The following is a 24,210-nucleotide window of genomic DNA, read 5'->3' on the forward strand; positions in this document are numbered from 1 at the left end:
TCTTATTTTAATAGATCTGACAGTAGCAGATTCAAACGATTACATTGTCTGCAGCATCAAACATTTAATTCATGGATGCTTCAGAAACACGCAGCTGCTGAGGAAACTGAGACTGGGGGCGTGTGTGTGTGTGTGTGTGTGTGTGTGTGTGTGTGTGTGTGTGAGCGAGGCTGTGACTGAAGAAGGTGGAAGCAGAATCATCTAGAAACACTTCACTTCCTGTTGGTGGTTTGAATCTTCTCCACTAGTGAAATATTCTCCTTTTCTAATCAGAGCCTGGTGTTGGAGCGGCAGTGATCCACGCCAAGCAGTGGTTGTAATAGGTCTTTATTGGAAATGCAGTCAAATAAAAATCATTCATTTGCAGATAGAAGACATGTTGACAGTTCACGTTTGTCACAGAGAGACTGATTCAGAAACATTAAGTTAGTTTAGCTTATACATGTGACATGCAATAAATAACAGCTCACTACAGCCTGACCTAACACACGTTAGCTTCCGTAGCATCACTCTACACAGTGTTAACAGCGGTGGTAAAGTGAGATCTCCTCCTTTGAAAGGCGAGAGAAAAGAGTGGACTAACAATTGGTAATACAAAAATAGAACCAGGGAGCATTTCATACTTGAAAAGTAAAAGGACAGACAGACGGTTCTTCTTTTAGAGCTTCTCTCCTCGGAAAGCGGAACGTCATCGTTGTTTTATTTCTTTTGTGACAGAAATAAACCTGCTCACTAAACCACGGGACGGGGCTTGTGCACGTGCACACAGACAGACAGGCCATGCGTTAGCTCCGAGCCAATGCTGAGAGACGAGAGCGGCGTCGGTACAAAACATCGGTAAGAAAGAGGAGCGTCGGAAACAGGCCCCCAAAAAACAGGCCCCGCGTGAACCCGCGTCGGCCGGAGAGCACGGGGCCCTGGAAACGCAGCTGCATGGAAGTAGTTGTGTGGACGGGCGTCCCCGGGAAGGACGCCAGCGGCCCGCTAGATGACAGGAGCGGCCGCTTCCTCTTAACAAATGAGCCACAATGATAAAATTACCACTCACTTTTTATTCAAAGGCATTAATGTCTTCATGTAACTCAGTAGGAAATGAGTGTAGCTCTGTAAACATGGAGAATTATCTAACACACACGACTACAAACAGTAGAAAATGAGTGGCAAGTCTAATCATTACCTCGCGGCGAGCGGCTCAGTGGCCCTTAAAGAAGCCCTCCGCCGTCATGGCTTCTTTAAAAGTCACTGTCAGCGAGTTAATGGTCACGTCTGTCACGATCACCTTCCCGGGATGCTCCGCCGTCGCCGTGGTAACGCCCTGATTGTCACCCCCTGCCGTCTCGCCGCTCCTCTGGACCCTCACTATGACGGAGGCCGTGTTGTTCCTCTCTGACCTGGGACCAGGCCCCGACTCCTCCTCGCCGCTGTGGGGGGCGGGCGCGTCGCCGGGGGCAACCGCATCCCCCGGCCCGGCCACGCGCGCCGAGACGCTGTCCATGGTTGGGTCGCAGGCCAACGTTTGAGTCGGCGCCGCCCCGCCCGGCCTGTCGCTCCACGGCGCCGCCGCCGTCAGCTCCACGTCGGCCTGCTCCTCCACCTCCAGCTCCAAGTCCTGTCGCTCCAGCAGCGGCGGAGAGCTGCACTCAGACCGACCTGGAACACGAGAGGAAACGGTGAACAAGGACCACTTCCACTTCTTCACCTTGAACTGAATGGTTGATCAGTCTGAGAAAATGCAGATTGGGCTCCAGCCTCAACGTTGGGTTATTAAATGTCAGTTATTGTCGAGGGGAGTGAAATTAACTAATTGTTTTAGGGAGGTTTCTAATGTATTTTAAAGTATTTTTACAATTCCTATTTATTTCTGGCCGCTGAACTCCTCCCATTTCTTTAATCAAGCCGGTTCTGGGGCCGGTTTAGAGCCGGTGATTGATTAAGAGCCAGTTCCACGAGTTCAGCCAAGAAAACTGGTTCCGGAGCGGTACCAGCTCCTTCCTGGTCCGGAGCGGAGGCGGTGCCTACCGTATACGCTGTCTTCGCGGCGCTCCTCGGCGCTCTCACACTCGTGCTTCTCTTCTTCGCTGGTGCCGCTCCAGTCCTCCTCCATGGGCTTCTCCCGGGTCCTCAGCGGGCGCACGTGTTTGATGGACGGGCCCCGTTTCCCGCCGGCCCGGTGCCGGATCCTCCTCCGGCCGGGCCGGCGGTACATGGCGTGCTCGCCCTGGTCCACGTCGGTGCTCATGGAGCGCGTGAGGGAGAGGCGCAGGCGGGGGGGCGGCTTCTCCGCCATCTTGTGGGCGCTGCGGAGGTCCATGGCGAAGACGTTCTAGGGCAGAGCAGAGGTGGAGCAGAGTCAGAGCAGGAAGTGGAGACGTGCATTCCTTCAGAGGGTGGAGGTCGACTGGAGTGAAAGCGATAGTATGTGTGACAGCATCCCGGCCCTCACTCAAAAGCCTGGACTTCCAGTTGCATCACATTCTGATCTATGGAGGCTATAAATAGCTCAGAAACTCTACTGCTGCTGCTTTCTGTGTGTTTGACCCATCGGCACGAACCAGCAACTCGATGGACGCGTGTGATTTTAGAGGCTCGATCCAACGACGCCTAAAAAATCTGGAGCTTTAACTTTTTTACAGCCGCTCCTCAACCAATCGATGCCCCGTCATAGTTACAACCCACATTAGCTCAACAGCCTTCAACTTGATGCCTGAGTCGCCATAGCAACAACTAGTGTGTCCGTCACCGCTTAGTGCCCCCTGGAAACACCGGGCGACGCCGGCATGGGCTGCGATTAAACATGAGGATCCACAGAAACACGTAGAAACACCTCGGGTCACGTCAGTGACAGGAGCAAAACAAGGCTCCACCCTGATTAAATTAAATCAAATGATCTCCATCTGCTCTTATGTAAATATTAGGAGTTGGTTCCAGTCATTGCATCTTTAAAACTAAACCGAGGTGTGAGCTCTTGAATGAATTGACAGTAAAGTCGTGGGTGACGTGTCCGAGGGTTCCGTCAGGTCTAATGGAGGAAGAAGCAGCAGAAAGGGAGGCGTCGCTACCCGCAGAACGAGGCTCCGCGGCCGCAGGCCTTTCCTGCGATAGGCCAGAGCTCTGATCTTCTCCTGACTGGGAGTCACAGAGGGGAGGGGGGACAAAGAGAAAGACTGTAAGAACAAGAAGAGAAACCAAAAGCAGCAGGAGCGTGAAGGGCTGTGTTAGTACTCACTGCTCTTCGTAGGCCAGAACCAGACGCGGGTCCAGGATGTTGTCCTCTGGTTCCCAAGTGCTGTATCTGGAAAACAGGCACAAATGATGTGTGTCTGAGAACCGGGAAGAGGCTTGTTTTAAAGGCCACTGGGTTTATATGAGGATGAGGTCACGCTGATGACTCAAGCCTTACTCACTTTGGGGGCCATCCCTGCCATTTCAGTAGATACTCCACGTTACCCTGCGGAGGGAAACAGAGCTTCAGAGGCGGCGCTTTAAACACAAACACAGCGGCAGGAAAAGGGCGCCTGTGGCTTTAAGGCGTGGAGCGCGAGGAGGGAGCGCGCGAGAGGGAGGGTCCACGCTCGCTCTCTGCCTTTCGAACCGTGTTTTTCTCGGGGATGACGTCAATGACAGCCGGGCTGCGTGGCCCGCACACGGCGGCTCCTCTCGGGGCGTCGCAGCTGACGTCGCCGCACATGGCCACGCGAGCCGCCCCCCGCATAAAAGCAGCGCGTCTTTTCGGGCTCCTTCTAGAACGTTGCAGAGGTGGGGCCGCGGGAACATGTCAACAGCGCGGCGTTGCGCAACGTCTGTCTCACCTCCGAGCGAGCCTCAACGAACAGCGAGCGGAGAATAACTTTAATGGTGCGCACTGCGCGTGCGCGCGTTCGCCAGGCCAAATTGTTATTGTTGTTATTATAATCGTAATTCTCATCATATGAACCCGCAGGACGTCACAGCCGCGCCGCCGCGTGCTGTGATGCTGCACTTATATTTATCCGTCACACAAACCATGTGCGCACGCGGGCTGGACGCGTCGCCATATGTCGCCATTCTCCTTGTTTTGGTGTCCACGACGTCTCCCGCGGAGCCCACGGCGCCCGTGACACTGCACGGCGGCTCCGCGCGCATACGGAGCCGCCGCTCGGCTCGGCTCGGCTCGGCTTCGCTCGCTCCCGTAACCTAAATAAAGTGCGCAGCTCCCCCCGAGCCGTTTTCAGGCTACACACCCCCTCTTCACGCTCTACTACAGCTGCGTAGGCTCCTCCAAAACACGTTGACGCTGCAGCACCTGAGCCGCTGCACAGGAGGCTGCACAGCGCGAACGCCGCTTCGCACTTTGGCGCAGTTCGTTTCAACACGCGTTAGTTTTCGTGCCCGCTGCGTAAAGTGCGGGGAAACTGCGTAGCCCAGTTGTGTTATGGAGCAGAGGGAACACAGCGTACACGTCTCCGCCGGGATCAGAAACACAGGAAATAAGTTATATAAGTTACAGGAACTGCACGAGCGGCCGTTTTCTCACCTTCCTCACTCTCTTCTTCGTTATGGACTCCACCGCGAACACTTGGTCTCCGATGGATGACAGCTCCATCGCCGCGCGCTGCTCCACACGCTCCCACCAGAGCGCGAGCTGCGTCTCCGCTGGTTCGGTCGAAGTGAAAATAAAGAGAGTTAAAGCGGAGGGAAAAACCCGGTCGGTGCCAGGGCGGCGCTCGCTCCCGGTGCGCACGCTTCTTCCGCGCGCTGAGCCTCCGCGCTTCGCCGCGCGACCAAACTCCAGCCGCCGCTGCCTCACTTTTTAAAATCTGCGACACATCAACAGAGGACGGCGCGAGGCTTTAAGTCGGGCGCGCCCCCTCCCTCTCCTGCGTAGGGCCGAGCCCCCAATGTGCGTGCACGCTCCTGTGAGGCCGCGCACGCAAACTAGAGCAGAGTGCAGAAGCGGGACAGGGGAGGGGGAGGGGGAGGGGTCAAAACCACAAGGTTATTAAGAAACCCACTTTAAATTAACAGTAGAATAGAAAATGCAGCAGCTGCACGAATAGGAACGATGCTTATTTAGAACCATTCATGAACCTTTAAGAAACGAGCAAGTCATAGAAGGCAGATACCGTAGAACTCATCTGTGGATTGTGGTTCTGATAAAGAACAACAACTACAACTGGACTTTCTAATAAGTCAGGTTATTAGCAAACAGGTCACTGGGTTGAACTTCCAGTGTAGTGAGCTCTATCGACATGATAATGGTCCATGAAGCAGCGCGGGGGAGTCCACGACCCGCTTTATCACCGCCAATAACATGTGAACAGTAATTCAGTGCTTCTTACACAGTCATAAGTCACACAGGGGCTCTCCAGGCCCGGACGGGCCCAGCTCAGTCACACTGTAGAACCAGGAACAGCAGTCGGTGGGTCATGGGCTCCGGAGCCGGGAACCTAAATCTAACTCTAAATGCCCACTTGTCGTCCTTAATTGGCTGCTTTAGGTTCAGAACGAATCCTGTCAAACCTCAGACACCGTCCGCGGGAGGAAATCCTCCCGATGACGTCATCAGGAGGATTTAAAAGACAAATTCAGATGGTGCCAGATGTTTTACTACAAAGGCTTCATCAATCAGCTCTGCTAGAACTTAACAAAAGCCCGTTGGAATAAACAAAGGGAAGATGTCAGTTCCGTCATGGCGTCAGAACATGACTGCGCCCGCTTCTCTTTCAGGGGTGAAACAATTAGCTCTAAACTCCCACCTGAGCCTGAAGCACAGTGGGAGCGCGGGTTTTTACGTAACAGTAGTAAAAGGCAGACAATCTGTAAATGAAGGCTCTGCTTCCCTCTCCGTCCACCGCGTCATCACTGTTTGATCCAAATATGGAACCAAAAGTCTTAATTTTACATCCTGAATGCTAAGCAACCTCACAGCAGAGAGAGAGAGAGAGAGAGAGAGAGAGAGGTGGAACAGAACGATGAAGTGATGAAAACAGCTGCTGATGTGTTTGTTCCTTCACGTCTGACGCTTCACCTTTGTGCAGGTGAAACCAGCTCTCGGAGGTGAAGCCGTGAGACAAGGGGCCCAGAGCCGCGCTCCTACTGTCTGTCATTTAGATTGGGGGGGGGGGGGGGGGGGGGGGGCGTTTACTGAGACACACACACGTGCAGGGTTCAGTCCACGCACTCTCTGCACCTGGAACACCTGCATCACTCGTTGGCATTGGGTGTCATAGCAACTGTTTCTACGGCAACCACTGAAAGCTGGATGATGATGATGATGATGATCACGAGACAGCAGGGTTGATGATCAGTTCACAGCTGAAGAGTGATCCACACCCACTGATGCAAATGTGACCTTTGACCCCTTGGTCGTAGCTTTGTATTACATCACTTTGTTATAAAAGATCCAGAGCAGAAACTCTGGTGATGATGATGATTCTTCTTAAACTGCTATATGTACCTTTTTTGCAGACACCAAACTGAACCTGAGGCCAGGCTCAGAACCTGCAGAGACGCGTCTACGTTGACTTCTTCAGTTCAGCCTCCTCTGCTTGTGTAGTGAGCTTTCAGCAGCATCGTATTTGTTTCAGTGACTAAGAAGTGGAGGCCTGCGCTGTGTGATGGAGCGTAGCAGAGCGGGGGGGGCTCATCCGGGCCGTCGGGTCTCTTGCTGGGTCCAGTGATGTACGTTTTTCCCAACCAAACGAGAACGAGTTGCTGCTTTTGGGAAGTTCAAACAGGTTGAGTTTGTTGTGAAGAAACTAAATGGAACAGGATACAAAGCGCCTGACTGGACTTGACCTCTGAGTCATCACAACGCTTCGCAATGGTCCTAAAATAACAAGACAGCATCAGTTTAGCTTCGGTTTGTGCATCTGTTAAAGGGGGATTCCAGAGAGTCAGTGCCACAGTGTGAGCTTGTTTTAATTGTAGGAGGCAAATAGATAAAGCGAGCAGAAGCTGTAAATGTTAAGTGGACAAAGACTTATTGATTATTCATGTGGTTTCAGCGCTGGGCATCCCCTCACGTCTGTAAATGTCCGACATTTACACCCACAGCAAACGTCAACCAGCAGGTGAAAGGTCAGGATTCGTTCCTCTTCAGACGACGCTTTCTCACCAGGAAACTGAGCTTGACGTAAAGCTTTTATTGTTGAACATTTACTAATGAGACCCGGGGTCAAGGTTGATGGAGCTGCTGTAACGCGGGCTCCTCTGAAGCATGCTGTTCTACCTGGCAGAGCGCAGTGCTGCTGGAGGAGCTCACGTCCTCCTGCTTGTTTAAATGTGAAGCTCCACGACGTTACAGCCACCGTGTTCAGGGCTGTGGACAAACACAAGATGTTAATGCTGTTGGTTTATTATGAAAAACTACTTTTCCAACTGTGATGCAAATAAGAAGTTATATTTTTTATGCTTTTCGTGTGGTCTTGTGAAAAAACTCAAATAACTCCAGTTTGTACAGTACTTTTAACATGTAGTGAGGCACATTTGACTAAACGCCCTGCCGGTAGCTTCCGTTTCACGTTTCCGCCGCAGTCCTGTTCAATCGGGACACTATTTACCGGAGACACAGTTTGAGCAGCGCGTCTCTGATGCCCCACAGCCTCCAGGTATTACCGCACGCGCTCAATGCGGAACTTTACGCAGCGCCGTTCCCGTAAACGCGCAGGTTAGCGCCGCGCTCCACGGAAGACGCCGGCCTTCGGTCACGTGACCGTTATCTGCCCGGATACTCCAGCGCTGGAGGATGGAGCGCTGCAAAGCGGCCGCCAGGACGGATCACAGCTCCTCTCCCTCCCACATGTTATGACTCACGCGTGAGTCACCGAACGTGCCAGTAAGTACATCACCGCTACTTCACTGGAATATCAACAGAAAAAAAGGGAAGCAAGCGAGCGCACAGCCTCATGCCGGGAACCCGAGCCCTTCCGTTTCTGGGTCCTTTCATCCCCGGGGCTCGGATTTTCGCTGGGAGCGCACGGGCTGCACTTCTGGGAAGGAAAAACCAGATCCCGATGTTAAACGCAGCTGCAGCGGAACAACAAGATTTATTACCTGAAGAAAAGAAACCAACGCAAGCAGAGACGAGACTAGAAACACGCAAACAAAACTGAAGAAGAAGGAGGTTATTAAATACGTTGGAGGCTTCAAACAGGAGCAGCACCAGTTCTTTACTCACTGGGCCAATTACATGCAGGTTCTGAATTTAGTTTCAAGTTCTAAAATAAAAATTACGTGGACACTAAACACAAAACTAAAAGTGAAACCAAACACAGAATCACAGTAAAACCAAAACTAAAAGAATCAGGACGAACAAACAACAAAAGAAAACCACAATCGCGGTTTAAACGTATTCAAGTTTATTTGCTTTAATTGTGATCAAAAGAATACGCTGACGCCACAAATTAAAATAAATAACAGTTCTGGCTGCAGTTTCTGGTATAAATGATACTGTAACATATTATTCATTAATCACTAAGAAACTGTGAAAGTATTATGTTGTATTTAAAATATAGAAGTGAGCTCTGAAAACTGAGCTGAGTGAAGTCACCTCTGAGCTCGTTCAGGTGACGACAGCTGCTGCAGCTTCTAAAAGCGTCCGCGTCTCCTGAAGCTTTTCTGATTTCAAGCAACAGTGCGGGTTTAATGCACCCTCATCAGGACATCTCTCCCATCAGTGACACTGAGCACAAAGACACGATGCTGTGATACAACACATACACTCTGTGTCCACGTGTCCAGCACTTTGTTCCCCTTTGCTTGAAATGAAATACAAATGAAGGGAGAAGCCAGAAAACATCTGAAAAACAACCTAAAATGAAATGAGATTAATAGTCCAGCATATGATGCTGTTTGTGGACTTTGGTCCCTCGGTCTCCAGCCTTTACGTTGAGCTGAGCAGCCACTGAACGTAGCTCCATATTCTCCAGGCATGAAAGCGATACTGAGTCTGTCATCAAACACTTGACATGTGAGCTAATTTCTTAAAATCCTGAGCTGGGTCAAAGATTCTACGACAGAAACAAAGGGCCCAGACTTTCCCTCTAGGAAAGAGTCACTGAGTCACAAAGAGTCACACACGGGTGCGTTCACGGGTCGGATATGAATGAAGACCGGCCGGTGCAGTCTGGACAAAGTCTAGTTTCTATTGCAACAAGACACAAAACGTCTTATGCTCAGAAATGACAATGACTTGTTGCATTTGTGGAGGTTAAAACAGGCTTCACAGAGCGGCGCTGACCCGTCACCGCTGGGGGCAGGTGGTGCGGGTGTGTCCCGGCATGTGGCAGAGGCCGCAGGTCCGAGGCTTCTTGGCGGGAGGTTTGCCGTCTCCCGTCCCCGGCCTCCCCCTCCTGGCCACGTCTCCGCCTCTGCTGACGCCACCGCCGGGACCACCTGACAGGAGGAGAACGTGTTAGAAGTCACTCTGTAGCTAGACTTCAGTTTGCAGCTCAGAATCAGCCTCAAGGTCTTGGTGGGAGTGTTTGTGAGTCGTGACAGCTCTTCTTTATCATTAACCGAGCAGCCTCTCCCTCTCTGTGCTGTTTGACCTCAATGTATCTGCATCTCCTCTGCTTTGCATTCACGTGTTATTTAAAGCCTGCAGCGGTGACTCCAGGCTCATGGAGCAAAAGGCAGAATAATGCAGAAGCTGAGGTGGAGGAAAAAAAACAAAACGCTACGAAAACCAGATTCAGAAAAAAAAAAGTTAATCATCAGATCTTTGTAACGTGAAGTCATTTAAAGGTCTGGTGTTGTTTCACTGCTGCAGGTGGAACCAGGAGGTGGGTCTGACCTGAACTCACTCAGCATCAGGTGAGTTGAGGTGTGAGGGACCTCCTCCTGACTCCTCTTGAGCCTCACCTGGTGGCGGCACGTTCTCATCTGCCCACTGGAAGAAGCCACACTGCTGCTCCCGTGGTTTCCCGCAGGTGTGGAACAGCCGGCCCCTGTTGGGCCCGTCCTTCTGCACCGTCCGCGTCGCCGCCACCTCGTTACAGTTGCACATCGTGTCTCCCACTCCTCCTCCTGCAGCCGCTTCTCTGCCTCCTGTGTTCCTGAAGCCCAGTGAGGGTCGTGGAGGCTGGGAGGCGCTCGGTGCCTGGGGAGGCCCCTGTGGACTGGGCTCATCTGCCCACAGAAAGAAGTTGCAGCCCCCAGAGTTGCATTTGTAGAACTGCCTCCCTTGGTTGGGGCCGTCTTTGCGCACGGTGAGGAGGAGTGCGTCTTGACCGCAGTTGCACACAATTGCGTCGTTGGCGTCCGTGCCTCTGCCTCCGCCCGGAGGAGGTCGGGGCTGCGGGGTCCAGGAGGTGGCAGGAGGCAGGGAGGGGGCGGTTCTGTGTGGCGCTGGTCTGGGAGGTTGTGGTCGAGGGTCAGATCCCCCCTCAGCGCCTGCACCAACTCCTCGGAGGTACTTCAGGTCTAGCACCTCCCTGAGCGTCTCATCGCAGCCTCCGATGCAGCCAACGAATTCCAAAGGCATCATGGGAGGGACGCTGCCCCTGCGGAACTTGAACTTTAACCTGAAAGTTGAACAGGTGATGAATGTTAAAGGCAGCAAGTGTGGACGACACCAGATTTTAGTGAGATGTGACCAAAAAAACAATAACTCTTAATAACGAGGTTTCATGTTTAATGTCTTAATTTTACTAAACTAACCTTCTGCTCAGAGTAATTTATTCCTGGATTAATGAATCCCAGATTGATACGTATAAACATTACTATTTAAATAGAATGTAACACCTGAACGTTGGACCTGGTTGTTCCTGTTTGTTGTAGCATCATTAGTGTAGTTTTAATTAATGTATTGATGAAACTCTATAATTAAGCAGAACTGTGTCCTCAGTAAAAACAGTCTGTTAAACAGAAGTGGAATCAAGCTGCTTGTTAAAAATGCAAGTGTGTAAGACAAATGTTGCGATAATGCAGCCAGTTGCTATGGCAACTGGTGATGCAGCACTTTATGACATGCACACATCCCAAGTTGTCCAACAAGCTGAAAGAGGGATATTGTTTTGGAGTGAGCGCTGCGGCTCAACTTTGAGCTCTGTATGAGATTGGTTGCCACGGTAACAGATGCTGGTGTGGAGCACTTTGGCTCGTTGCTAGCGAGCTGCCCTATATTTGGATTTAGATGAGGCACGTGCTCAAGGGGTTAACGCCTACTTCTGTAAACAAGGAATCTGACAAGTTTCTTCTGTGGTAAAATCAGAGCTCTGACTATTTGCACAGCTGAGAGCTCCTACACGCTCCATAATCAAACATGTTTGTTTCAAAACCATTACTGAATTAATACCTTCTGGCTAAACAGTAGGTTTGAATTGTGCAGAGGTGATGATGAATGAGGCAATCATGACAAAATGCTCAGTTTAACCTAATCAGGACACTAAACCCAGTCGTAACCAACCATGTCTCCTTTGGCTTGTAAGGTCATGTAATGATCCCTGGCACCTCCTTGTGAAACCACATATGGGCCAGTGATAAACTCACATGTGGACAGGATGTGGCTGACAGGTGGGACATATGCTGTCATCTCTGCTGACCTCCAGCACGGTCTCAGGGAACCACACTGCTGTCTTACAGGCTGGGAAACCCGTGCAGGACAGGTACCTACTGCAGGACACAGGATAAGGATTTTACTCTGACTCTGCCTTGTGGCAGCACATTACCCAAACCCCCTTATGTCTCATTATGTTGAGTTCCTGCTTTTCATGAAGGTTAAGGTCTCATGTTCTTTCGGCCTCATCTCCTCACCCGTTCCCCTCACGTTTCTTCCTGAGCACCATGTCCCGTCCACAGTGAGGACACTTCCTGATGGGCAGAGGGATCTCCATGTGCTGCTGCTCTGCTTCTGTGATCTCCTGAGCTTCACCCAGATATGGTGACAGGGCTTCGTCCAACCTGTCAACAGGATAATGATCGTTCAGTAGAAGTAGAACACGGGTGAATAAAAACTTGCTTCTTGTCACCTGAGAGCTGGCACACACACACTCAGACATGTTACATGAAGGGTGTGACTAACTTTTTTGCCTTTCTGACAGACTCGATGAAGACGGTCTTGTATTTCTGGATGTGGTGCTGAAGCACGCTCCATTTGTCCTTCCTGCCCTCTGAAACCAGCTTCAGGTCAGCCTCCAACTCGGCACGCAGGTTTGGTTTGGACATCTCGTAGCCCATAGCGTTATAACCTGAGCAACACAAACACTCCAAGGTGTCAGTGACGTCTATTCAAACCTACATTATGCTGTTGAGTTTGTTTGCATACGTACCCTCCACCAAACCCATGCCCAGCTCCCCAGGGAGAAACCTCTGATCTGCCGTTAAGCCCACATACATTCGATTCTTTATTGTCTCAATGTGTTCTGCATGAGTTGCATCAGTCCCTAAAACACATACAGTAGTTTGCTTCAGCCATTAAACAGACTCATCTGAACCAAACTAGTCCCATCTCTCTGGACGTTACATGTGTGTGGACTCTACCGATGCCGTGCTTTTCCATCAGCGATATGAGATCAGCTTCAGTGAGCAGCTGTGGAGGACTCGTCTCTCCGTCCACCATCTCGATCGCAGAGGGCTGGAACTGGGAGTTCTGCTCATACACAGGTATCACCTGGTGCACACAAAAACAACAGTAACTTATAGTAAGATCCAAACACGTCCAGTTAGTCCACGCTCAGCTCACCTTGGCGCTCCACCGGTCATACGGGTAAACATCCAGGTAGTTTCTTGCAATGATCATCAGTCCTGAGGTGGAGAATTGCTCCTGGGCGATGTCTATGTCCACCACTGTCTCCTGCCCCAAGGCATCCTGGGAAACGCAAGCCAAGAAGTGTCGGGCGATAAACTCATAGACACGCTCTTCGTTGCCCTGGACAAAGATGAAACAGAATTTGTTGTTTTTAACCAAACATCCTGATCAGGAGAACAGATCTGCAGTGAAAAGCTTCGGAAATATTTAAGCTATAGTAAATAAAGCTGTGAGGGTTTTTAATCTAAATTAATAAAAGTAATTGATCACGGGCTTCTCAGACCTACCTGTAGTGCACCGGTGAACTTGGTGGGGTGAATGGGAGGGTGGGCTTGGTCGGAGTTCTTCCCCTGCCGTGGGTTAGGACCCCCGGGCTGCTCCAGCACCCTCTGGGCAAACATCCCCCAGACCGGGCTTTGTGTCTGCTGCTCCACCAGCGGGCCGAGAGCCAGGCCTGCTGGGAAAATGTTGGTCTCTGTACGAGGGTAGCTGATAAACCTGGACAGAACAGAGTGCAGGAAAAAAGTACAGCAACGTACAACAACAAGAGAAGAAAATCTATTTCAAAATCCACTGAGAATCCTGAGAAGTGATGAGAAGCTTGGAGAAAATCGTTTTTGTTTTTTGCAGTAGGTAATGCAGACTGGAACTGCCAGATGGTCCCTTCTTAGGTTTTAAAATAGAAGTGGTTCAACAACCTGTGGATGCTTCTTCATTGTTAGATGCTCACCCTTGGGTGTAGAGCTTCTCTGCTATTTTCATGGTCTCTTTGGCGCTGATTCTTAGCTTCCGAGACGCCAGTTTCTCCAGTTCCTGTTGGCTCAGATAAAGATAGCGGATTGGTCAAATCTGTGTGTGTGCTGTGCAGGAAACGCAGCACCGGTTCATGTCTGGCGCCATGATCAGCGCTGGAGATGAAGACGCAGGGTGTGTGTGTGTGTGTGTGTGTGTGTGTGTGTGTGTGTGTGTGTGTGTGCGCCTGTCTGACTTTGCGTTCTTACCACAGTGTCCAAAGGCAGCGGCCTCCACTTGCTCTTGGGTTTGCTGGTTACTGAGGTGACTGTTGCTATGGGATCCTGGAAATGAACAATATGAATATCGCATGTGAATGTTTTTACATGTGTCCGTTGTAATCAAGCTTTGTGCAGCATGAACTGCTGGGCAGAAGGCTGTTCACCGGCTCAATGACCGGCTGATACCTGAAATGATCGTGTGCAGAACTTATTTAACTTTCTGGCGCTGGGGATAAAACAGCAGCTACTCGTCAGACACAGAGACAAACCTACACAATCAGTACAGCTTCTTCCCCTATGAGCTGGTTAAACATCATATTCTTTAGGCCTGTAAGATAAATGCTTATCTAACCTTCAGTCCCTCTCTGGTCTCCATTGTGTTGCCTTCAAGGTAAACCAAGACAAAATCATTGATGGAGTTTTTTTCTATTAGCCGTGTTCAAGTTCAACAAGAGCACAAAGGCATGACTTTGGTTTTGTTTGCTAAATAGTGATAGAAGATGCTGCGTTGGGACATTTTTCTCTATTATGTGTATGTTGGATCATAGAGCAGTTAAAGGCAGACTCTTAACTCCAGGACTTAAAATACAGAGTGGAAAGAATCCTTCAGAGCCTGCAGCAAAACGCTCTGTTCAGTTCAGTTTAAATAGGAGCAGGTGCCGTGATCTAAACAAGCCTTTGCATATTAAAAGTAAATGTGCAGCAACAATATGAAATGTTGTATAAATATGTAAATACGCATAGAAGGAGTCATCAGAAAGCTGACGTTTGCATTAAGCGCAGGGCAAATGTCGCCATGGAGTGAGTGTAAATACGCCCACTCACAGATGATTTGGATGAGAAGCAGACCCAGCCTCCTCCAACCAAAAAATGGTGGCATGATGTTAAATATGAACATAATTTATAACTTATATTAAATAAAATAAGAATAAGTAGTTTTCTGTAAATAACTGTAAGTATTTGTTATCGTTGTGTGTTCAGGAACGTGTGGTATCTGCTTTCCGACCTGACTTGGCATCTGGTGGACACATCTTGCTCCGTGGTAAACAGTGATAACGAACTAAGTGTTGATTACAGGCTTGTCAGCTGTGAGCGTCTTGGCAAATAATACAGTGTGAAATGTTTTTGTGTGGCAGTCGTAGATTTTATCCTGTCACCAGTAACAGGCTTTAAAACAAGAAGAAGCACAGGTGGACGAATAAAATGATGCTGCACAGCCTTTGTAAATACATAAAGTGTGAGTTATAACAACTGCTATTATCAGACCAAAGTATTATTATATATACTGTAGTTGTGTGTAACATGCTTGATACGACACAAATGCTACTATAACGTGCATATTAGTCTGCTCTGTTCCTCCGTGTTTATGATGTTTCAATACTACACGCAAGAACTAGCTCATACCTCCATGCATATCTGATAGAGCACCAAGCACGCGGTGTGGTTGAACAGACGGTTTCTTTTCCAGCTGAACTCCACAGTGTCCTCATCGACTTCATGGAGAACTGACACACAAACAAGAAGCATTAGCAACATTTAAAGCAGCGTAGTTACTGTAGATCTCATTGGCTTGTTTGACTTGTGTGACAGTTTGTACCTTTGATCTTGTAGAAAGTCTCAGGTATGAAAGCCTGGATGGCTTTGAAACGCTCCACCACGAAGCCCAGAGTTGGAAACTGACAACTGCCGTATGAGATCAGCTTATTAGCCAGAGAGTCTGGAAAGATCTTTTGTAGGCGAAGTGTCTGGAATCGAGTGAAAGATGCACCTGTAGATGTGAGAAGGAACCATTAGAGTTCATGTTCTTCAGTCTAGATTCATAACTTTAACAAGAGTGTCTTAAAAACTGTCGTCAGATGGAGAAGAAAAGCTGAAGCCTTTTCTAATGTAATTTCTCCACTGGCCATTTGACCAGTAGTTACTAATGAACTGTTCTAGTTCTACATCACCTATACGCAGATCCAGCTCCTGACGGACATCGACTGCATCGCTGATATTAGCATCTGGCTCCGATAGACTCTCACAAGCTCTCCGAATGGAGTTGGGCGTGATCTCAGAAAACTTTGCCCTAAGGACTTGTAAATTTGGCTTCACTAAAGAAGAACAAACACAAGCTGTTATCAGATCAATCCGTTACCTTTTGATTCATGGGAAGTCTTTATCAGATCAATCTGCTACCTTTTGGTTCGTACAGTTACAGAAACCTGAGTGAATTCTGTTTACAGATCCCAACAGATGTTAGTCTGTACTTTAAAAAACAACAAACACGTGTCATCACTGTACCTGCTTTGCAGACATCTATGATTTCAAAGCCAATGTTTTCTCCCTCTCTGTCACAATCTGTCCAGATGACTAAGGCCTGGCACTGCCTCACCTCTTTCTCTAGTGTTCGCTGTGCAGGAAAAAAATACATAAGAAAGCATAAAGGTGAACCTTGAGCCCACAGTTTAAATGTAAAACAAGGAGAACGGTTAAGGAGTTCACCTTGATTTGTATCATGTTATCTGGACAATACTTTTCTACTTCGGCATCAAACAACAGCACAGGATTGCAACTGTGCCTGTGAAGAGAATACATACACACACACACACACACACATACACACACACACACACACACACACACATAGGTTTTGACACTGTGAGAGGGTGGGTACTGCAAAGTAAAAGGAATCATATCTCACCATTTTTGTAATGGTGCTTTAAACTCCAAACCCAGTAAATGACCAGAAACCGACGTCATTGTTACTGTCACATTCTGGAGAAGGTAAGAGAACAATTAGACACGAGGAAACAGACACACAGACACAGAGTGCATCCACTTACCTGCCCAAAGAGATGATATTCATACTCATAGATTTTGTTAAACTTTGACATTCCTTCCCTCTGAAATGAAAGAAAATGAACACTCAGAAATGCAGCAAATAGGAAACTTCAGTAATTTTAACCGTGTTTATTACTAGTATCACAGCGTATATTGGTGTGTCAGTGGACAACTGGTAAAACTCATCTGATGGGACGTTTGGTACCGTCGTTAACTCACAGTAACGTTACTCACCCTGCGAGCTGTGCCACCGGACATGATCTCTGCGATCCCCTTGGCCGCATCGTTCTTCTCGGCCACGCAAAGAACCTTCTTGATCTGAACCCGGCTCCGGATCATGTCTGCCTGCTGCGCTGCGTCCACACACTGGACACTCAGCCCCGCACAGAAAGTCCTCCGCTGCACACCCGGCCGCTGTAGTCGAAGCCAAGATCTCCTTAGGAGGTGGACTGTTAGCATTCCTGGCCGCTGCCACATGAAGCGGTGCCACTGCTGCTGACTCTTCGGTGCGTTAGCATGTTAGCTCGAGTGGCTAGCTACAGCCATGGTAACTGCTCCATAAACCTTTACAAGAACTTAAGAAGTAGACAACAGTTGATCAGCGTCACTGTGGTTAGGTTAAATAGTGACAAATGACACTAAACCGTATTAAAGATGATCTATAACATTACAGAGCAACTTTCAGTTCTTTTTCAGTTGTTTACAAACTACGCGCCAGCCTGTCAAACGTTGCCGTAAACCAGGTTGTAATACTGTCGTAAAATTCGGGAAATCAAATTAAGGTTTATGGAACACTACAAAAAATCATTAAAATGTACCGTTGTCTGTATGCATGTGATTTACTTTGTTATTAATATATTTTGGTATCATAGCAATGCATGTAACATAATATTTCATTTAAATTATTGTAATATTATATCGCCGTAAAGTAGGAAATCCACCCTAAATCATGATTTTTACGTTTCATGTTTCTAATAAAGTAGAGGTTTAGCAGAATGTAATCTACACTTAATAAACAGCTGAGCACGTGGTAAACAACCCACATTGTAAAACTGTTTTAATAAGCAGATCTAGAAGTCACAGTGGAAATGTGCGGGTTTGTGTTTTAGGGTGGACCGAGTTCTGGGAGGCGCATTCGTCACCTGACTACAGACTACAACCAGCTTGGATCAACATGGCGTCCGTGTCTGCCTCTGTGAATTACCTGGACCCCTTCCGTCTGTGAGCGGCGTTTCTGCGCTTTTTACACCTGCTTCTTATTTATGTCCTAATCGCGATAAGTAGCGGAGACGACGACGAGGCGAGAAGCGCGTCTCTGGTGCCGCTTTTTATTACGTCTGCATCGCATGAACGCTCGGGATAATTGCATTCATTGGCAGAGACCGTGGCTTGTGTTTGTCCTGAGGTACTTGCTGTGTTTCATTGCTGTGGACCTGGCTCCTGCGGTGCGGGGCACATTTCGGGGCCTCTCCCTACATTTCTTTCTCCGGGTTCGGTTCGTTTAACCCACTAACCAGACGCTGCCAGCACCATGTGAGAGCGATGATCGATCTGACATTAATGCATGTGGCGGCCTCCCCCCGCTGGGCTCCGGGTGCTTTATGACCGTTAATGGTGCTGTGCTGCGTGTTGCGTTGCTCATGCCTTGCTCAACGACGCCACTATGATAGGCTCACCTGACGTGGTGGCTTTCACGCGGGACGATGACTTCAGCCAGGCCAATCCCGAGCTGTGGCTTCTCCCGGAGGAGTTCTCCATCCCTCTCCACCCACTGGCTGACTCCAACCCCTGGGCCAAAACCTCCTACGCCAAGTTCACCAAAGACTTCATCCTCATCTCGGAGTTCTCGGAGCAGGTGGGCCCTCAGCCGCTGCTCACCATCCCCGACGACCCCAGAGTGTGCGGCACCTTCGACCTCAACTACTTCTCCCTGCGCATCATGTCGGTGGACTACCAGGCCTCCTTCGTGGGGCACCCGCCGGGCAGCGGCTACCCGCGCCTCAGCTTCGTGGAGGACTCGCGGGTGGTGCTGGGCGACTCCAAGGAGGGCGCCTTCGCCTACGTGCACCACCTCACGCTGTACGACCTGGAGGCGCGCGGCTTCGTGCGGCCGTTCTGCATGGCCTACGTTTCGGCGGACGAGAGGAAGATCATGCTGCAGTTCCAGGAGCTGTCGCTGCGCTTCTCGCAGGCCTCCGAGTGTCTGAAGGCCGGAAACAGGAGAGCTTTTGCCAAAGAGCTCCAGAGGAAGCTGCGCGACCTGGAGTAAGAGCCTCGACGCAAGCCATGTGATCACATGCCACTGTCTTTAGTGTGTTTGCTGCATGTTGGCATTGATGCCACCGTCTTCACTCATTTGTCATGAATCCCATTTTACACCGATAACTGATCGATGCTCCGCTCCTCAGGTACACTCACTCGGTGCTGCAGCGGGAGGAGGGTCTGCAGAGGGAGGCGGGACCTCAGTGCGTGTACTCGGCCCACGCTGTGGAAAAGGCCAACGAGCTGGCGAACGTGGAGAAGAGCATCTATGAGCACAGGGACCTGCTGAAGCAGCTCAGCTCCTACCACCGGCAGCCGCGCCGCGACCCCCACGCCGCCGCCTGCCACAGGTGCGTGGCCGAGTGCCTGAGCCAGTGCGAGGAGCTGCTGGAGCAGTACGCCAAGCTTCCTGCCAGGCCCTCGGGGCCCTCGGGGCCCTCGGGTCCCGCGGGTCCCGGCCCGGAGGAGGAGGAGGGCGTTAAACGCAGGCCGTCCTACACGCCGCAGCTGATCAAGGCTAAATCTGCCAAGTGCTTCGACAAGCGCCTGAAGACGCTGAAGGAGCTGTGTGACGAGACCTTCTACGAGGCCACGGTGGAGCTGCTGAAGGAGACGGAGAGGAGCTTCCGGGGGGACTTGTGTTATCTGCACACGCGCCGGTTGGACCGGGCCCTACGCAGGACGCTGAGACTCACTGACTTCCTGTTTGAGGAGGATCTAAATGCTGAGGACGAGACAGGAACACTAAGAGCCTTCTGTGCTGTGAGTCACACGGCAGACAACCACACACTATTAAATGCCCCTCCTATCGTACTGGGACCAGAACCTGCAGAGCTAGATGCACTGGACCCGTCCTCTGAGGCCAGCCATACTCAGGAGAGTGAGCTGGGGCCCGGGGGGAGCCAGCTGGAGTCCTCCCCCTCAGACCAGACTCTGGAGACCCAGGAGAGTTCAGAGGAGACCAAAGGAAGCTTCAGCAGCGATAAGAGCGGCCCGGGTCACGCAGAGAAGCCCGAGAGCGAGGCCTGCATCAAGTCAGAACCTCCTGACTCTGACTTGACCCCGGACCCCGACCACAACACTGACCTGGAAAGGGAGAGCAGCAGTGAAGACATGGAGACCACTGCAGGCGAGGATGACAATGGAGACCAGACCCCTGTGTCTCTGCTGGAGGTGGTGTCGGAGCTGGAGGCCGCCGGGGACGAGGTGCCGTCCGACCTGCTGGTTCCGCTGGACACAGCGTGTTGCATGGCCCAGGACGGGTTCCTCTACGAGGCCTCTCCCCGGGAGGTGCTGCCCCGTCTGGGCTCCAGCTCCCACCCTCGGGTGGTCAACCAGGAGCCGCAGGCCCTGCTTCCAGTCCAGGACGCCTACGCTGTGGGTTCTCCGGGCTCGGCCCGGGCAGCCGGCCTGGAGCTGCCCGTGGGGCCCCTCGGCGACGCCGGGTCCGGCGCCTCGGCGGAGGACGGCTCCGACGGCACCATGAGCGCGTCCACCGGGTCGGACCGCGCGGCGTCGCCTGTGGGCTACGGGGCGGTGGCGACGCAGCGGCAGAGGAAGAAGGCCGCTCAGGGAGCGCTGCGCTTCGTGAGGCAGTACCCGTTCGCCGTGCAGGCCCTGTGGTGCCTGCTGAGCGGCAGGACGCTGGTGGTGCTGGGCGCCGACGAGGGCCGGGTCCGGCGGCTGGTGGCCGCGCTGGCGCTGTTCGTTCCTGCTCCGGGGAAGTGCGGGGAGAGGATCCAGGCCTGGCTGTCGTGTCCCTTCACACTCACAGACCTGCAGCGGTGGAAGCTCATTGGACTGCAGAGGTAAAGCTAGACGCCAACGCCTCGTTGAGCAGTTCATCTTTACACTTGTAGTGATATTAAAGTCATTCTTCAGGCAGAACCGGCTGAAACCCTGAGTTGGCTGCTCGTTGAACTGCAGTTTCCATCGGCATTAGGTCTTAAATTGATCATTATGCTTCTATTATATGGCATCGCACCTAAAGCTACGTTACTGATCCAGTGTGACTCAGCCCTCGCTGACTCACACAAACAACTATTCAGCTGTTGAATCCGTCCTTGAACTGTTTTTCCTGCTTCTCCGTACGTGGGCAGACGGTCCCTGACGTGAGTGGAAGGAGGTTTGATTATTTAGTCTAACCTGCACTGGTGCCTTTATTTACAACACGTGTAAGTACTTGCTTACTTGTGTTGGAGTGACGCTGCTGAAGCTGCTGATTAACAGATAATCTAGTTTAGTTCACATCATCTCAGATTCTGGCCGTTAAACGATCTCACATGACGGCGTTGAATGCTGACGTTCTCTCACTGAACGTCTTCATCTGAGGCCGACGTTGTTCGTGGAGGAACTGTGCCACTTTAGCGCAGATCTGCAGCTTGTGACAGTGAATGCGCCTTTGTCGAGGGCTGACGCTGAACGTGTGCCTCGTCCACAGGGTGGCGTCCCCCGTGGGCTCCAGCATGCTCCACTCGCTGTCGCGCTACAGCCGCTACATCGCCATCCTGGACGCCGACCAGAGGAGCCTGCGCTGCCCGTCGTACCGCGGCCACGTGCTGTCCAACGTGGCCGACCACCGCACCTGCATCCGCCGCGGCTCCACCTACTTCCTGCACCTGCAGAGCACGCTGTGCCGCCTGGCGGCCCGGGCCTTCCTGCTGACCTTCACCCACCACCTCCACCTGCCCGTCAGCTGCGCGGAGGGGCCCGCGGCGGTGGAGGGCCGGCGCCGCTGCTTCCTGCAGGAGCAGCTGGGGCTGGGGGAGGAGGACGGCCGCGTGCTGCTCTACCTCAGCCAGCTCATCACGCAGCGGTACCTGCAGCCGCCCGGCGGCGGCAGCGCGGCCCCGCCCACTTTTACGTTCAACTACACCACCAGCGTTTTTTACAAGATCTGATGTTTTAGCCTGAATCAGCCGAGGTTTGAACGGACGACCTCTGGGGTTTTAGTTACAGGACAGTCTTTGCCCCTGTGGTCGTGTTGTCTGCGTTGTCTTCATCTCGTTCATCGCTCTGTGCAGGGACAAGGAGGCAGAGCGAGGACTTTCAATCCAAGCGCCTTTATTGTCCGTTTGTGTTTTTCACCTCCAGGGAACAAGCGCTGATACTCGATCACAGCTGATCACAGATATGCGTTAACGCCATCAGTTTGTCAGCGATGATGTCATCCGTGCCGTCTGTCCCTCCCGGCACCACGCAGGCTTTCACTGCTGCTTATGTGACTCGTCCTAGCGGCCAAACCCTTTTTTTAATGTCCTTTCTCTTTTCTCACGTGCACTTTTAGTTTCTCTTCTATGTGAATAAGTTTTAACACATTCCTGCTGCAAACGGATGAATGTCATTTTCCCCTCATCGTCACGGTGTTGAGGCTGCTTGTCGGGTCGTGGTGCATGAGAACGTGTCGTCGCTGTGTGAACTGGAGCCCGTCGGCTCCATGTGATCGTGCATGTGCAGAGAAATAACGGCGCCACACACGTCCTGAGCGTGTGGGAGTGGATCTCTGACCCGGCGCTGCTGGGGCCAGTTACATCCAGATTGTTAGAGCTACTTAACCTAAATGTATTGAACTGTTGTCTTAAAGTTGTGAGAGTCTTGTGGTGTCAGCATGAGACCGTCTTGTGCCAGAGTGAATCCCCGTAATGATTATATTTGTTTCTGTCATATTTGGAAGACAAGATGCTGCTGACATTTCTTTGCTTTGCCACCAGAATCAAAACCTTCCTGCTTGATGTCTGCTACTAACGAAGCCCAGCAGTTCTATATTTATTGCTTCATGTCTAAATTTGGATTGCAGTCATTTCGCCGAGTGTATCCAGAATTTGGAGTGAGCTGGAGAGTTGTTGATGCAGGAAATCTGTCACATCAGATACAGACGAGCGTCTTTGACAGTATTTTAGTTTTACTGTTCCTGGTTCTGTGGTGCCGGTGACAGGACCGTGATTCTGTGCTTGTGCATGGACAGAGTTTTATTGTGAAAGGTCAAAGGTCCTTCCTGCTTCAGTATGAACCAAACATAAGCCTTTTAATCCCACTTAATGTATTATTTGAGTTTACTGCACTTTCTTTGCTGCATGTGCTGCCATTTTATTGTTTACTGCTTGAATAACACATGTTCCTGCTCAGATGTTACACAGCTTTTATAAATTATTGTTGCTTTTCGCTGTTGTCCATCTAATGCAAAGACGTGAATGTAATCTGAATAAGCCATACCACAGTGCGCTTACCATGCTGTCACTCAGTGTCCTTACGTTGCCATGTCCTGTCTGTTTTTTTTTTTTTTTTAACCTCACTGAGCAGGCGTCGTGTTGACTTCAGCTGCGTCCTCCTGTGGTTTTACTGAAGCTTGTTGTGAATGTCTTGTTCCTTTTCTGTAGAGTTGATAATGTTCATTTATTCCATTAAATTATTTGAATTCACTTAATTACTTTGTCAATGCTGTTTTTGGTGGAATGCGCTGCTGAGACACTGCATATGTACAGTAATATGTGTTACCTTAGTAATGTAGGTGATGTTCCCTATTAGGTTGTGCTTTATGTTATGAGAATGAGGCTCTCAGGGATTTTAGACATATAAAGGTCTAATAATGAACATCTGTGTTTTGGGGACCTGAAAAATGTCATGTTTTACAGATCTCATCACCTGAACTAGAATTCCACAAACCTGTTGTAGATTGGATGTTGGGTTGAAGAGTGGATGATTGACGGGTGACTGATCATTAAATATTCACAAAGACATATAGATGCCATCCAACTGATTTGTGGCAGTGTCTCATGACGGATGTGCAAGTGCTTGAGGTGTCATGAATAATAAATGCTCCTCCATGAACGCTGATAATTGTGCTGCTGGAGGAGCAGAAGGAGAGAGTGGCAGTAAAGTGAATCGCAATCGTCCACGTTTTGTTTTTTGAAATTATTGTTATGATCAGTGTTGACAGAGATGTTGTTAAACAGGAAATGGGCAAGTGGGCAGCTCTTGGAGTGTTCCTCCTTCTTTCAACCCCCTCAGGGCTGCACAGATGAGGAGCTCATGCGTCATCAGCCTGGGGATTAGTATTGATCACATTACTGGAGCAAGTAAAGATCACCTACTCTATTGTTACTGTTGTCATGAATTTGTTGTTGATGGTTTTGAAACCTATAAAGCACACGTGGAGTCTTCTAAGAAGCTACTGAGTCAGAATCTACTTTGTTCATTGACCTGAGTATTCAGATTCATATTAAATGTACCTGTACTACATATACTGTATACAGGACATACTGAAAGCCTTGTGTTTAAATGTTTAACAGAAACGACCCAATCAGTCCGAAGATCTCAGGTCTTTTACTCTAGTGTGTTGTTGGACTTACGTTTGGCTTCTTTATGCTTTGTTTTAACAGTGAA

At 50.3% G+C, this 24,210-nt stretch overlaps 3 protein-coding genes and 1 long non-coding RNA gene across 8 annotated transcripts; 2 read left to right on the forward strand and 2 right to left on the reverse strand.

Moving 5' to 3' along the window:
- Positions 1–310: 310 nt before the first annotated feature.
- On the reverse strand, positions 311–4,847 carry cbx7a (chromobox homolog 7a). Of its 3 annotated transcripts, XM_055510814.1 has the most exons (7): positions 4,003–4,401; positions 3,405–3,448; positions 3,227–3,292; positions 3,060–3,126; positions 2,020–2,323; positions 1,178–1,650; positions 311–1,010 (listed from the first exon to the last, which is right to left on the reverse strand). In XM_055510814.1, the coding sequence occupies exons 1-6, from the start codon at positions 4,120–4,122 to the stop codon at positions 1,193–1,195; spliced, it is 1,059 nt and encodes a 352-aa protein (XP_055366789.1). In that variant the 5' UTR covers positions 4,123–4,401; the 3' UTR covers positions 311–1,010; positions 1,178–1,192. The 3 variants fall into 3 exon arrangements, with proteins under 3 accessions (XP_055366789.1, XP_055366790.1, XP_055366788.1); XM_055510815.1 differs by lacking the exon at positions 4,003–4,401 and adding an exon at positions 4,514–4,847 and having other exon boundaries at positions 311–1,650; XM_055510813.1 differs by having other exon boundaries at positions 311–1,650; positions 4,003–4,393.
- A 1,286-nt stretch (positions 4,848–6,133) lies between these two features.
- Positions 6,134–9,885, forward strand: LOC129604461 (uncharacterized). The gene is made up of 3 exons (XR_008695359.1): positions 6,134–6,660; positions 6,987–7,816; positions 9,752–9,885. It is a non-coding gene; the product is annotated as an uncharacterized LOC129604461 (long non-coding RNA).
- top3a (DNA topoisomerase III alpha) lies at positions 8,317–17,320 on the reverse strand. Of its 3 annotated transcripts, none has more exons than XM_041071822.2 (19): positions 16,801–17,320; positions 16,569–16,628; positions 16,427–16,500; positions 16,228–16,303; positions 16,027–16,135; positions 15,693–15,836; positions 15,341–15,511; positions 15,148–15,248; positions 13,732–13,806; positions 13,461–13,543; positions 13,018–13,228; positions 12,665–12,850; positions 12,463–12,592; positions 12,252–12,365; positions 12,005–12,170; positions 11,737–11,883; positions 11,473–11,592; positions 9,844–10,505; positions 8,317–9,375 (listed from the first exon to the last, which is right to left on the reverse strand). In XM_041071822.2, the coding sequence occupies exons 1-19, from the start codon at positions 17,041–17,043 to the stop codon at positions 9,224–9,226; spliced, it is 3,024 nt and encodes a 1,007-aa protein (XP_040927756.1). In that variant the 5' UTR covers positions 17,044–17,320; the 3' UTR covers positions 8,317–9,223. The 3 variants fall into 3 exon arrangements, with proteins under 3 accessions (XP_040927756.1, XP_029014349.1, XP_055366753.1); XM_029158516.3 differs by having other exon boundaries at positions 11,473–11,595; XM_055510778.1 differs by lacking the exon at positions 16,427–16,500 and having other exon boundaries at positions 11,473–11,595; positions 16,801–17,319.
- Positions 17,321–17,685: 365 nt separating this feature from the next.
- smcr8a (Smith-Magenis syndrome chromosome region, candidate 8a) lies at positions 17,686–23,251 on the forward strand. Its single transcript, XM_029158522.3, has 3 exons — positions 17,686–18,831; positions 18,975–20,636; positions 21,269–23,251. Exons 1-3 carry the CDS (start codon positions 18,230–18,232, stop codon positions 21,726–21,728), a joined length of 2,724 nt encoding a protein of 907 aa, XP_029014355.1. The 5' UTR covers positions 17,686–18,229; the 3' UTR covers positions 21,729–23,251.
- Positions 23,252–24,210: the final 959 nt, after the last annotated feature.

The sequence above is a fragment of the Betta splendens genome, chromosome 8, assembly GCF_900634795.4.
Source record: "Betta splendens chromosome 8, fBetSpl5.4, whole genome shotgun sequence".
In the NCBI taxonomy this organism is placed as follows: domain Eukaryota; kingdom Metazoa; phylum Chordata; class Actinopteri; order Anabantiformes; family Osphronemidae; genus Betta; species Betta splendens.

Coding starts and splice junctions, on each gene's coding strand:
- top3a (XM_029158516.3), bottom strand. CDS start 17,043: ATGTGGCAGCGGCCAGGAATGCTAACAGTCCACCTCCTAAGGAGATCT. Junction 16,304..16,426: donor AAAGCACCATTACAAAAATG/GTGAGATATGAT, acceptor TTCTCTTCACAG/GCACAGTTGCAATCCTGTGC. Junction 15,512..15,692: donor GGAGCTGGATCTGCGTATAG/GTGATGTAGAAC, acceptor TCACATCTACAG/GTGCATCTTTCACTCGATTC.
- cbx7a (XM_055510814.1), bottom strand. CDS start 4,122: ATGCGCGCGGAGCCGCCGTGCAGTGTCACGGGCGCCGTGGGCTCCGCG. Junction 3,449..4,002: donor CCAGCCCGCGTGCGCACATG/GTTTGTGTGACG, acceptor TTCCCTCCGCAG/GGTAACGTGGAGTATCTACT. Junction 1,651..2,019: donor CCGCGAAGACAGCGTATACG/GTAGGCACCGCC, acceptor CTCGTGTTCCAG/GTCGGTCTGAGTGCAGCTCT.
- smcr8a (XM_029158522.3), top strand. CDS start 18,230: ATGATAGGCTCACCTGACGTGGTGGCTTTCACGCGGGACGATGACTTC. Junction 18,832..18,974: donor AGGAAGCTGCGCGACCTGGA/GTAAGAGCCTCG, acceptor TCCGCTCCTCAG/GTACACTCACTCGGTGCTGC. Junction 20,637..21,268: donor AAGCTCATTGGACTGCAGAG/GTAAAGCTAGAC, acceptor CCTCGTCCACAG/GGTGGCGTCCCCCGTGGGCT.